The following is a 13,471-nucleotide window of genomic DNA, read 5'->3' as shown; positions in this document are numbered from 1 at the left end:
ACTCAAAATGTTCCTCACAAATACACACTCACACTCACACACGGGAAACAAAGCAGCAGCTGGGTGTGTTAGCGTAGTCCATGTTTATTTATTAGTCTGGGGTTAGTTTGTCGGATATAGAACAGCGCACAATGCAACAAGCAGGTACAACATCAGCACACCTCAATATTGCAGTACACCCCTCCCCCATCAACCCCCTACATATGTGTGTGTGTGTTGAAGTCCACCTCTCCTACACACACACACACACACACATATCACAGCAGCCCCCCCACCACCTCTGTAATCTCCCTGCTGAATCCTGTGATACTGATTTCCTCGCTCCTTACGACAATACTGACCGCGTCACCGTAACTGATGAGAGCACAGTTGTTATCATGAGCAGTATTGTTATAATTTATATCTTCTTTTTTTTGGTCTTTTTATTTTTTACTAGTTTTTATGTTGTGTTTTTTCCCCAACGTGTTTATATGTATAAAAGAAGGCTGCAACGGAGACAGGCAGACAAACAGGGTCACACAACGACTGTGGTTAAAGATGGACGACGCATCTCCACTTCCTCCCGCTGTACAAAAATGGAGCCAAAATATCCCGGATATGGTCGCTGCTGTCGTCCAGCAGTGACCTCACACCTGAGGTCCTGCTGGACCAATCACAAGTCAGTCTCAGCTGTCAATCATGATGTCTCATGACTAAAATCTGCATCAGCAGAAATGATCCGTTTTTTAACATTGATTCTTTTTTTGATGTCCCATCTGCTAACATGGTGGAGGTGGGGTTCATGACCTATACTGCAGATGGGGATGTTTTGTCTCCACTCTTTGGGAGGTTTCCTGTCGTCCATCTTTATTTCCAGTCGTAGAAACAGTGAGCATCAGTGTCGCAGCGGAGACGTTTAACAAGGCAACAAGTTTGTGGATTATTACGTTTAAAGATGAACAGTTTCCTGTTTCCTGTCCTTCAGTCTGAGGCCAAACATAAATTCAAACACAAAAACTATGAAAGAAAATGTCGACGCTCCAGTTTAACAAAAAGTGTTTGGATTGATTTCCAGAGTTGGTCCATCCAGAGCTGCAGACGGCGTCTCGCTCGTGTCCGTTCACACAGCTCCGCCTCGGTGAATAAATGTTAACATGTATGACGAGACTTTTTCAATCAGCAGTATTTTCTTCTGCTGCTTCTCTAAGCGATATAAAGAAACTGGATGAAGGGTGGGGGGGGAGGTGGTTCTCACTATGGTTCTACTCTAAATGTCTCTGGGCTTCTAAACGAGGAAGAACTAAGAGGAGACGATGGTGGGCGGGGTTTTATGATACAAACGCTACAGCGTTGAAGCGCTGTCGTACAAAATCAAAACAGAGCAACAGATATTTAAAAAAAACATACAATTTTATCATCTTATAAAAGAAGCCATGGAAATAAAAAATGACAATCTCAAGGTTCTATTTACATTCAGAGAACGAGACGTCAGATTCTCTTTCTGTCAGCTCCTCCTCTTCCTCCTCCTCCTCTTCCTCCATCCTCCCTCTGTCCGTCAGAGGGTCCCATTGGGTTTTGCTACAGAGGACCGGCCCTGTGTGTATGTGATGTGTGTGTGTGTGTGAGCGTGGATCTGTGTGTGTGATCACATTTACAAACTAAATGGTTTTTCCGTGATGTTTGTCTGAACGGTTTGAATCTGAGAACAAAATGAAACCGCTCGCCATGATTCCACGTCTCACTCACCAGGGCGAACGTGCATATTTATCCACACAGGGAGGCGCCTCAGTGTGTTCATGACGTTGAAGATAGCGGAGGAGAAACAGAAAGACTAACTCCTCTACTGGCGATGGAAAAGAAGTCCATCACTACTTTTTTTAGTGGGTTTAAAAAATACTCCGTATACCTGCTGATTTTGGTTTCACAACCCGGAACATCTCTGACCTTCTCGATCGCACCTCGAAACTCTGTCAAAAACGTTTTACCTCGTTTTTTGTATTTTTTTCGTTTTTTAAGTTTTGTGGTTTTGTCCATTTGCAAGTTTCCTTCTGCAGAGCGTTGATCTCCCGGTGTCACCACAACATCCTGGTCCTGCCTCTTAAACGGGAGGATGATGGAACAGGAAGTGTGTGTGAGGAGAGATGGATGATTGACAGAAGGAGAGGAGGATCGACTGGACTCACTTAAGGCAACGGATCTCTCATCGCTGCAGGTCAGGGATGGAGAGTAAACAATCGCACAGACACGCACAGAGTGACCGTCACTCTTTAAACTCATTAATGTGGAGTATCAACAGAAGGATTCAGAAATGCCTCAGGGAGGATCATGCATCTTAGGTTTCTGCCGCGCACACATCAAAAAACAGCCAAATCATCCCCAGACGCATGCACACTAACTTATATACACCAAACCAACACAAATAACTTGAAACTGACACGAACACATCGTGGTGAAGTTTGAAGATGCATCAAAATTAAAAGAGGGTGACATTTATATTGAAAATAATTCTAAATGTGTTGACGAAACAGAAAAAGACTTAAATGTTTCTACCAAGTTTTTTGAAATTTTGGTCATCGATGAAAAAGTTATTAGTTTTAGTTTTCCCTTTTTTTTCATATTCCTCTCCTGTCCTCCACCTCCCTGTCTCTCCTCCGTACAGAGGAGGGATCTGATTGAGCATATCTTCTGTCTGTGTGTGTGTGCGTGTGTGTGCGTGTGTGTGTGTGTGCGTGCATGCGTGTGTGCATGTGTAAACGTAGTAGAAAAGGTGACACATCCTGTAAACAGATGAACTGTATAAACCTGTGGAATGTACTGAGACTGTGTGTGTGTGTGTGTGTGTGTGAGACATTACAGGCAGTGGAGTCAGGAGTGGTGTGTCCCTCAGTGTGTTGTTGCAGGCAATGTGTGTGTGTGTGTGTTTTTGTGATGTGTGTGTGTCTAGCTGGGCCGGTTGAGGATGCTCGACATGGACGGAGCAATGGGGGGAGGCGGGGCAGCTGTGACGGGGGAGGCCGGACCGGAGCTCTCGTTTCCATGGGGAACGGGCCCCCGGCCACTGTACTGGCCAATGAAGGAGCCGTCTTCGTTGAACTGGATGTCCACGCTGTCTCCGTACTCGGCCAGAGAGTCGTCGCTGCCCAGCTTACTTTCCCCGCAGATGGACGGCTGGCTGTCGGAGCGCTTCTCATCGCCATCGCTGAAAAACGACAAACACAAACCGTACGTGATCAGCTGAACCAAGTTTGCTTGTTATAATGTCAGAAAGGGAACATCGGGCCCCACCCGTCAGTGTCTGTTGCTGCACACTGTTCATGACGTTCTCATGAACTGTGTGCAGCAACAGACACTTGTCTCGTAGGACGCTCATCGACCTGAATCACAGGTTACGTCCAAAAAGACCCAATCAGCCGCAGGTTGTGAGCGTCTGCGTCATCGTGTCCAAACATCTCGGACGTATCTGCAGCAGCTGTGTTTTCAAATGAAGCCTCAGCTGGTGAAAACAAACAATGTGCCTCAGATTCAAGATTTTGTTTCTTGAACTCTGAACAGGAGGAGGAGGAGGAGGAGGAGGAGGAGGAGGTGTGGTGATCCAAAGACTCAATGTAAGAAGAAGCTCCTGCTTCCTGAAGTCAAAGTAGTTAGATCCCGTTCTTCTCTTCCAGGAAAGTTATAACAACTAAACACAAAACTTTCTCAATCCACTACATCTAATGACACACACACACACACACACAGACACACACACACACACACTAACACACACACACAGTCACTGACACAACACATGCATGTAAGAGCAAAACAAAAAGTCTGTTCACGTCCTCACCTCTCCAGAGATCTGCAGGCCGAGCGTTAGAGGACGAAAGACAAGAGAGATATAACGGGAGGAGAGCTGGGAATGACTTTATATACAGTCAGTGTCTTTATATACAGTCAGTGATCGTCTTTATATACAGTCAGTGATTCTTTATATACAGTCAGTGATTCTTTATATACAGTCAGTGATCGTCTTTATATACAGTCAGTGATTCTTTATATACAGTCAGTGATCGTCTTTATATACAGTCAGTGATCGTCTTTATATACAGTCAGTGATTCTTTATATACAGTCAGTGATCGTCCTTATATACAGTCAGTGACTTTATATACAGTCAGTGATTCTTTATATACAGTCAGTGATTCTTTATATACAGTCAGTGATCGTCCTTATATACAGTCAGTGACTTTATATACAGTCAGTGATTCTTTATATACAGTCAGTGATTCTTTATATACAGTCAGTGTCTTTATATACAGTCAGTGATTCTTTATATACAGTCAGTGTCTTTATATACAGTCAGTGTCTTTATATACAGTCAGTGATGGTCTTTATATACAGTCAGTGATTCTTTATATACAGTCAGTGTCTTTATATACAGTCAGTGATTCTTTATATACAGTCAGTGATTCTTTATATACAGTCAGTGATGGTCTTTATATACAGTCAGTGATTCTTTATATACAGTCAGTGTCTTTATATACAGTCAGTGATTCTTTATATACAGTCAGTGATTCTTTATATACAGTCAGTGATGGTCTTTATATACAGTCAGTGATTCTTTATATACAGTCAGTGATTCTTTATATTCAGTCAGTGATGGTCTTTAAACCCACCTGTATTCTCCGAAGGTCTCATCTTTCATTGGTCGAGCTTCAGAGTCCACCTCCTTGTCTTCTTTGTCCTTCACTGTAAAAAAAAAACTCATCATCAAACCCTCAACAATAAAGTGTGTGTGTGTGTGTGTGTGTGTGTGTGTGTGTGTGTGTGTGTGTGTGTGTGTGTGTGTGTGTGGGTGTGGTTACCTGCGTACTTCCCGCCCCTGCTGCGTTTGATGAGGCAGAGGATGAGCAGTATCAGGATGAGCAGCACGATGGCGCTGATGAGTCCGATCAACCAGCCCTGAGTGGCGAACCCACCGGTCATCTCCGAAGGAACTGAGAGACGGAGCGAGACCAGGACGTGAAGTTAAGATCCTTCAGGTTCTGCTGTTTGAGGGAACATCTGGTTCCACTGAGCAGAACACTCACCTGGTCCGATCGTCCTCGACAAGTCCTCCCACTGAGTGACGTTTCCATGTAGGATCATGAGGTGGTACTCAGTTCCTGGTTGGAGGCCTGACAGCGAATAGAAACCCTGCGTGGAGTTCACTAACTCTGACTCCTCCCACTCACCCCCGGCTGCAACACACACACACACACACACACACACACACACACACACACACACACACACACACACACACACACGTGACAGATTAGTAAAGTTGTTTTTGGTTTTCTTCTCTCAGGTGGATGTTGAGGTGTTTCGTCACAAACGTAGACTGAAGTATGAGAAGAGTTTTCAGTCGCTTGTGTTCGTTGAATAATTTACAGTCTTTTCTCTCTGTGGTTGAACCCACCGCTCTTCCTGAGGTAGCGGATGTGGAAGCCGTGGTTCCTGTCTCGCTCTCCAGGGACCCAGCTCAGGTTGAGCGATGTGTTGCCCTGGACGATGGTGACGTTCGATGGAGGAACTGGAGGAAGAAGGAAAACAATCAGCGTAAAGGAAAAGACAACGGTAATAAAAGCACTTGACTGTATTTACACAAAAAATGTAGTGTCACCTCCGTCGAGCAGGGTGGCACCTCTCAGGGTGATGGCCGGGCCGTCACCGGTGGCGGTGCGGGCTATAACTTTGAAGAAGTAACTGCTGTTGGGATCCAGAGGGTCCAACACGATGTGAGTCACATTGGAATCACTGATGAACTCCATCTGCAGCGGACTGTCTCCGCTCTCCACCTCTACAGGCCAAGTGACAAACCCACATGCTTTAAAGTTCGCTGCTGAACATTGGGGATAAACTCTGGTTGATAATAATTTCTCAGTGTTTTGAACTGATCTCAGTTCAGCTTCACTCTTCAACAAGAGCTGAACCCCCCCCCCCCCCCCGCAGCTAGGAAACATCCTCCATATGTGAACGAATGAGTGATGATGAGGTGTCAAACAAGGCCGTAACAACACTTCTGTATTTCTCTCAAGTGAGAATATTTTTTTACATCTTGATATTTGTTAAAGTAACATTAGCTCCTCCCCACACAGGTGTTTATTTCTTATTTTTTAGACGTTACCTTGTTGGTACTGCACCATGTATCCCAGCAGGTTCCCATTGATTTCAACCGGAGGCGTCCAGTAGAGAATCAGTGATTTCTCTGTCGGGCTCTTAAACGTCAGTGATGCAGGAGGACCCGGAGCTGGACACACACACACACACACACACACACACACACACACACACGGGATAGGTTAGTGACACAGGTCCGACATGTGACTGACGTGTGGGTCTATACACAACCGATCACGGGTCGGTCTCAGCTGTCAATCATGACGTCAAACCACTGATTCAAACCAAACGGATCAGAACCACTTGAACAAACGACAAGAACGACCTGAAATGACAGAAACCATCTTTGCCAAACATTTACATGGAGGAGGCTGGGTTCATGACCTGTACCGCAGCCAGCCACCAGGGGGAGATCATGACACTTTGGCTTCACTTTTAGGGGCCGTCATGTCGTCCATCTTTACTTTAGTCTTTGTGTTTGTTGTGTGAAGTTTTAACGTCAGTGCTGAGACCCACCTCCCTCTGGCGTGCTGAAGCGGTGAGGCAGCGACTGGGGCCCCTCCCCTTTGCTGTTGAAGGCTGTGACGGACAGCTCGTACGAGGAGAACAGCTGCAGCCCCGTCACTTCCTTTGACGTCGTCCTGCCATGGACGACCACCACCCTGCTCGCTGTGTCTTTCTCCGTCCCTCGGTCCGGCCTCTCCCCTCTTTCGTCTCCGTGGTGCGGTTTCCCCAGAGACCTCCGGCCCCGCCCAACCTGGGGGCCCAACCTCCTGATGTAGATCTGACGGAGAGGGAGGAAACAAAACTGAATTCATGTGGTTTGATGCATCACTGTTGGAATTTATCACGATTAACCAGGTTTTTTAAAATTCAAATGAAAGTAAATGTTGATGTTTGATGCTTTTATTTCATTTTGAATCATAAGAAAAAGAAAAATCGATTTATAATCAACTAATCAAATCTGAACAAAAGCTCCGGGGTAAAAACCAGTGAAGCTCAAAACTGTAGCATCACATTCTTCCATCTTCTCATCAAACTCAGGATTAAAAAAGTTTCGCTAAGAGAAATAGAATGAATTGTGACGGCTTCAGTGTCCTGTCTGTCCCTCACCAGCAGGTGGCGTGTTGTAATCTGAGGACGGGCTGGGGGTCAGTGTGAACATGTGATTTATTATTTGGGTAATTAAAAAAGAAACCACTCAAAGACAGACAAAGCTGCAGAGTTTAAAAAAGTGAGGTTTAAATGAATGGTCCCAACAAACTTAACTTTACTCAGTAGAGCTGTAACTGAACCAGCGAGCTTCAGTGACTGGTACCTTGTATCCCAGCAGCAGCCCTCGGACGCTCTGTGCTTCGCTCCACTTGACTCTGACGGTGCTGTTCATCACCGTTGTCTCCACTCCGGTCGGCGCCTCCTGAGGTTCTGAGAGGAAGAGTGAGAGGAAGAGGAGGCATCAAGTTTCCAGGAGGAATAAAAAACATTCATCACATGTGAATCAAAGCTGCAGCAGCAACAACTTCATGTATCTCGTGAGACGTACTGTCCTCTCCGGAGTGTCCGATCTCTGGTTCCGGTGGTGGTCCTTCTCCGAGCGAGTTGACGGCCTGGACTTTGATCTCGAACGGTGCGTACGTTCCTGTGTCGTTCACCAAGAACGGTGGAGACCTGACGTAGCTGTGGTTCCAGTGCACGCTCTTTCCCCCGGCCTCCCGCCACGACACCTTGTACTGGAAGTCCTGGCCGTTGTGTAGATGCTTGTCCATCTCCTGCAGAGCAGAGGAAGAGGTGGAGAACGTGTTTGGATACTTTAGTAAAAGTAATAATCCAACGATGTACAAATATACTCACAAATTACTCCAGAACAAACCTTTTCATGTTGTGATGTATAGATTATATCATCGGATCGTTTTAGGACATTCAGCAACAACGAACAAGCATCGATTTTTCTTTGGAAACAGACGTTCTTACTGCTCAGCTGGGTTTTGTCTCGTTGGTTAGATAAAGTAACTAAGGTTTTAAATGTAGTTTATTTCTGTGGTGGACTAAAGTATCCGAGTCAAACAGGAATCTTCAAGTAAAGTACAAAAGTCTCAATGTTGTTTTCATAGACCTACGCAGGTCTGATGATTTTATTTTTCCCGTAAATACTTCAGAACATAAATATATATGAAAGGACGACTTACATTCCATGTGATGATCAGAGTCTTTGGGTCTGTGGAGTCACTGCGGACACCGTCGGGGTTAGTGGCAGGAACTGGAGGAGGAGATAAGAACAGCACCTTTCAAAACAAGTTGTAACAAAGACAGTTTGACAGTAACGCTTCATTTCTCACACCTCTCGCACAGCCAGTTAGCTTAGCTTAGCACAAAGACTGGAGACAGGGGGAAACAGTTAGCCTGGCTCTCTCCAAAAACTCAAAATAAGTTACCCTTACTTATAAGTCCCAGTATTTATTAGGCCTGTTGTTATGTAATATTGAAATGATTTGAACTCAGGAACTTGATTTCACTCATTATTAGTGTTGCTGTTGTTTTTAAAACGACGTGTATATATAACCAGCTGGACCGTCGTGTGTCTGACTCACCAGCAGGTGACGTGCTGTGCTTATCCGAGGCCTTGCTGGGGTGGCTGTGGCCGATCTCGTTGATGGCGATGACCCGGAAGCGGTAGGTGCAGTAGGGGTAGAGCGTCAGCTGCAGGTGGTTGAAGTCTGCCGGTACCCTCTTCCACTCCACCCACTCCCACTTCCCCTCCTCCTTGTGCTGCTCCTCCCGGAACTGCACCATGAACTCTGAGGGAACAACACACGTGACCTCACCCCTGACCCTCACCCCTGACCCTCACCCCCATCTTGAAAAAGAGTGTGTCCCTGTGTATGTGTGAACTCGTGTGTTACACACCTATGATGGGGCTGTTGTGTGACTGTCCCGGGATCCAGCTGAGTGTGATGCTGTGGTCCTCCACGTCGGACAGAGACAGGTCTTTGGGGGGATCGGGTGGTGCTGAGGGTCCGATCAGAAAACTGTTAGTGTTGAACGTCAAACAGTCACACCTGCTACACACAACGTCACACACACACACACACAGCGTAACACACGGCAACGCACCCACGACGGTGATGGAGCCGTTGGCTTGCACGTTGTCCAGGTCAGTGATGACTTCACATGAATATTGCGCCGTGTCTTCTGATTGGACGTCCGTCACTTTGAACGTTCCATTATTGAAGAAAGTGTACCTACACACACACACACACACACACACACACACACACACACAGATATCCAATTAATTGTGTATATTTGTATTTGTAGGTCAACAATAAGTCAGACTCTGGAATACATTTTATTTATAGTGAAATGAATGATTCTCTTATTTCTTTTCTTCCTCCCTCCTCATCCCTTCTTTGTTCTCTGGGTCATTTATTTAATTTTTTAGTTCGGTCCATGTCCCATCTGCTAACATGGAGGAGTCGGGTTAGTGACGTATTCTGCAGCTTTGGCTTCACTTGAAGGATTCGTCACATCGTCCATCTTTGTCTAGAGTCGGTGGGTTAGTTTCACCACCAGGGGGCCCCCTGGGGTCACGAGTTGAAGTGAGGTGCTTGAACTTTGTGTGTGTGTGTGTGTTTACTTGTCGCTCTCTGACGTCTCCTGTAGTTTCTGTCCGTCTTTCTTCCAGACGATCTGGTAGTTGAGCAGCTGAGGGTCCCGGTAGAAGCGACAGTCGAGCAGAGCGCTGGTTCCTCGGAGAACACGGACGTCCTGCGGACTCGTCAGAATCACCGTGCGATCTGATGGGAAACAGGAAGAACCAGGGCCACGGTTTTATTTTGTAAAAAAGTCTCAAATTCAATCATCTGAGTTTCAGAATAAATCTGTGAGCTGTTCTTGAACCAGGTCTTAAATATGTTGAGGTTCGTTTTAAGACTGTTCTTTAAAATCCCTTTTTGTTTTGGCGTCATGTAAAGTCTGTGGTGTCGGTGTTGTAGTTCTGTCAGTGACACAGATGTAAACACTCAGTCCACTGAAAGTCTCTGATACTGTGTCTGTAGTCTGAGAGGTCAGAGAGCTTTTATTCTCTACTCACCAAGTGTCAGTGATTCTGACTCTAAAACTCCTTCATATCACAGATTCTACATTTCATTCATTATGCTCTTTAAAAAGTTTTGAATGGAACTTGTCTGAAACTCTTTTTTCTCCTCAGGTGTTGAACCCTGGTTTATTGGTGGATGTATTTTTTTCGACCTGACCAGATAAACGTCTGCTCTTTCTTTTCTTTCTTGTCGGTGACTCACTGAAAACTTCCACGTGTGCAGTGATGGAGATGTTGGTGTGTTTGACGGAGCACGTGTACGTTCCACTGTCGTCGTGACCGACGCCGGACAGCTCCATGGTGCCGTTGGTCAGCAGGGAGACCCGAGGGTCAGACAGCAGAGGAAGTGTGCCTTCACCCTCCCTGCAGAGAACACACACACACACACACACACACACACACACACACACACACGCTCGGGTCAGAGGCGTCATTACAGAAGATGAGCAGAAATGAAAACCACAGCAGCGGCAGTGAACGGTCTCAGTCCATAGACGTGTGTTTTCCGGTTCATCGGTGGAGATAATAGACAGAAGATGAATAAATGATGAGAGACGATCGACATCAACATAATATATGAGGCCTGTAAAAATCACACTTCACTGTGAGTCAGAGGTTTAACCTGTTAGAGACGTCATGATGCCCCTCCCACCTGACGCCAACGTTTTTTAAGAAAACCACACATTTGGATTTATGTATCAGACGTTAATGTTTCAACATAGAGGAGGTGGAGTTTATGAGCTATGCTGCAGCCAGCCACCAGGGGGCGATCCAGACCTTTTGGCTTCACTCTTGGGAGCTGTCATCACATTTATTCACAGTCTGTTGCAGAATCACTGAAGATCTTTAGTGTAAATCAGGTTTCAAGTTCAATCTCCCTGCAGCCTGACTCGTGATTCATTATTCCATGTATGAACACGTGTTCAGTGTCTGTGACTTTGAATCTTCTTCTCTGCAGAAGAACCTGAGGCTGAAGCTCCTGGGTGTGGTCGGCTCCTGCACAGGACACTGATCTGCAGACTGTGACCACCTGGGGGCGCTGCTGCGTTCACACTAAGCTCCCTGATCTCAGGCAGGACGTCCGCTCACTGTAGCACTCTGTGTGTGTGTGTGTGTGTGTGTGTGTGTCTCTCACCATGTGATGTGTGGTCGTGGAGAACCGAAGGAGAAACAGTGCATCTTAACGTCTTTGCCGTCAGCGACTCTGTACACAACTCCGTCAGACGACAGGATCTGAGGAGGCAGCTCTGAGGGACACAGAGGACACGACCGTGAGACGTGTGATGATGGCGGGACATGTTTCAGATGTGTCTTCGACCTGTGTGTGTGTGTGTGTGTGTGTGTGTTCGTACTGACCAATGACGTAGATGTAGGTGTTGAGGAGGATGGTGCCATGTTTGTTGGAGGCCTCGCACTGATACACGGCGGTGTCACCAAACTCAACATCCCTCAGAATCAACACGCCGCTGAACACAGTTCGACGAGGGTCATCGTCCACGTCTGCACACCGGGGGGTGGGGGTTGGGGGGGTGAGAAGAAGGGTGAGAAAGAAGAGGAGGAGGGACAGAGGAGGTGAAGAGGTTAAAAACTGACCAGAGTTTGTCAAACAGAAACTTCCACCAGCTGAAAACAAAGAAATGTTGATTCAAGAAGCTGCAGACAAACGGGAGGAGAGGCAGCTGTTACAGCCTGTGGACACACACACACACACACACACACACACACACACACACACACACACACACACATTCTTCATCTCTTTAATCTCCTCCCTCACTTTTTCCTTCCTTCCTTTCTATCCTACTTTGTTCCATTTGATCTTGTTCGTTTCCTTCCTTCATTTGTCTTGAGATTTACCATGCGGACTAAAAGAAGGGAGGAGTCTGAAGAAATAACTCTGTACCTGTGATTGGCTGACCGTTGATGCTCCAGGTGATAGTCGGGGTCGGGATTCCTTCGGCCTGACAATCCAGTCGCACAGTCTCACCCGGAGCGTACAGCAGGCTCTGAGGCTCCTTCACCCAATAAGGAGCCGCTACGGAGACGAGAGTTGAATTAACACTTTAACAGCTGCATCCTGAAAACAGTCACAATTCATGATTGTACTCACAACACAGTTATAATACTAGTACTTTCTCTTGTGAAAGAATCTTAGACTGTGGAATAAATAGCTTGCACTCAGATGTTTTGTTGCTTGCCCTCGTATTTCCTGCTCTGCAGCTTCAGCTCTTCAACTCCAGCTGCTTCTGTACAAGCGGGAAACGTCTGCTCTCGGATTTCTCCTCTGCTTTTGGATCAAAATTCCCTAAAGGCACGACTGCATGTGTCACTCTTCTAGAGCTGAAGCTGAAGAGCAGGAAATCTGTCCAGCATCAGAATATCACAGTTTGAGCACAAGCAGGGGCTGTTTGAGTGCAAGCGAAGGGAATCTGAATGTTAAATCAATACATGCTGCTCTCAAACTGAAAGACCACACTCTGGAATAAAGAGCAAAGATAAATAACACGTCTCCTACCTTCCACAGTGACGGTGAACGAGTGTGTGGTGGAGCCGTGGATGTTGAAGGCTCGACACTCGTATTCTCCGTCGTCGGTTTGCATGATGCTGTTGAAGGTGAGCCAGCGGTCAGAGTTCTCCACGACGCCGCTGGTCTCGTCCAGGCTGCCGTCCTTCTTCTTCCATTCCACGCGTGGAGTGGGCCTGCAGGCGGACGGATGAACGGACAGAGGTAAGGAAACAGACAAGATGTGATTGATAACAGAGGGTGAACGAGCGGTGTGGAGGAAATCCGAGCTGAACGGACACAGATCATCTTGTTACTTGTTGCATCATTAAGGAGAAATGATCATGACGCTCCATTTATCACCACGGGGACGGAAGTCTCAGGGGAAGAGAGGATTCAAGTGCAAACACAAACCAGGAATGAAACAGAGGACGGATGAAATGACGACTGAAGAAGCTGTTTTAAACCACGAAGGACACTTGAAAGAACAACCTGCATTTAGTTATTCAGATCCACGTCTCTTTGTTCGGAGTTCAGAACTCTTATTTCATCAGGCTTGTGTTTCTGATCCCACCTTGTTGTGTTGATTCTGAAATGTTGGCTTTGCTGGGTGATAAGAGAGAACGCACACTTACAGGCCTTTGGGGATACACTCGAGTGTGACGCTGTGATCTCGGAGGGCGTTCACTGTGCTGTGGGAGCCGCTCGGTCGAAACAGCTGAGGTTTTCTACCATGGACGACGTCATTACC

The 13,471-nt window shown here is 46.4% G+C and overlaps 1 protein-coding gene across 4 annotated transcripts in view; it reads right to left on the bottom strand.

Annotated features, from left to right (window-relative positions):
• Window positions 1-393: 393 nt before the first annotated feature.
• LOC109645640 (neural cell adhesion molecule L1.1-like) overlaps window positions 394-13,471 on the bottom strand; it is a 34,179-nt gene continuing 21,101 nt past the window's right edge. For 3 of the 4 annotated variants that reach the window (XM_069525964.1, XM_069525966.1, XM_069525967.1), the window contains 22 exons: window positions 13,356-13,470; window positions 12,733-12,917; window positions 12,121-12,252; window positions 11,574-11,717; window positions 11,353-11,464; window positions 10,420-10,580; window positions 9,756-9,915; window positions 9,233-9,360; window positions 9,026-9,127; window positions 8,710-8,916; window positions 8,308-8,378; window positions 7,665-7,890; window positions 7,440-7,546; window positions 6,638-6,905; window positions 6,129-6,251; window positions 5,625-5,801; window positions 5,421-5,534; window positions 5,050-5,199; window positions 4,825-4,956; window positions 4,636-4,708; window positions 3,809-3,820; window positions 394-3,178 (listed from right to left, as the gene is read on the bottom strand). In XM_069525964.1, the coding sequence (XP_069382065.1) occupies window positions 2,920-3,178; window positions 3,809-3,820; window positions 4,636-4,708; window positions 4,825-4,956; window positions 5,050-5,199; window positions 5,421-5,534; window positions 5,625-5,801; window positions 6,129-6,251; window positions 6,638-6,905; window positions 7,440-7,546; window positions 7,665-7,890; window positions 8,308-8,378; window positions 8,710-8,916; window positions 9,026-9,127; window positions 9,233-9,360; window positions 9,756-9,915; window positions 10,420-10,580; window positions 11,353-11,464; window positions 11,574-11,717; window positions 12,121-12,252; window positions 12,733-12,917; window positions 13,356-13,470 (3,158 nt within the window). In that variant the 3' untranslated portion in view covers window positions 394-2,919. The remainder of the gene's footprint in view (window positions 3,179-3,808; window positions 3,821-4,635; window positions 4,709-4,824; window positions 4,957-5,049; window positions 5,200-5,420; window positions 5,535-5,624; window positions 5,802-6,128; window positions 6,252-6,637; window positions 6,906-7,439; window positions 7,547-7,664; window positions 7,891-8,307; window positions 8,379-8,709; window positions 8,917-9,025; window positions 9,128-9,232; window positions 9,361-9,755; window positions 9,916-10,419; window positions 10,581-11,352; window positions 11,465-11,573; window positions 11,718-12,120; window positions 12,253-12,732; window positions 12,918-13,355; window position 13,471) is intronic. The other variant, XM_069525965.1, reaches the window with a different exon arrangement.

The sequence above is a fragment of the Paralichthys olivaceus genome, chromosome 6 (genome assembly GCF_024713975.1).
Source record: "Paralichthys olivaceus isolate ysfri-2021 chromosome 6, ASM2471397v2, whole genome shotgun sequence".
Lineage (NCBI taxonomy): Eukaryota > Metazoa > Chordata > Actinopteri > Pleuronectiformes > Paralichthyidae > Paralichthys > Paralichthys olivaceus.
Note: the sequence above shows the minus strand (reverse complement) of the source record. Positions and strands in the feature narration are given on the sequence as shown.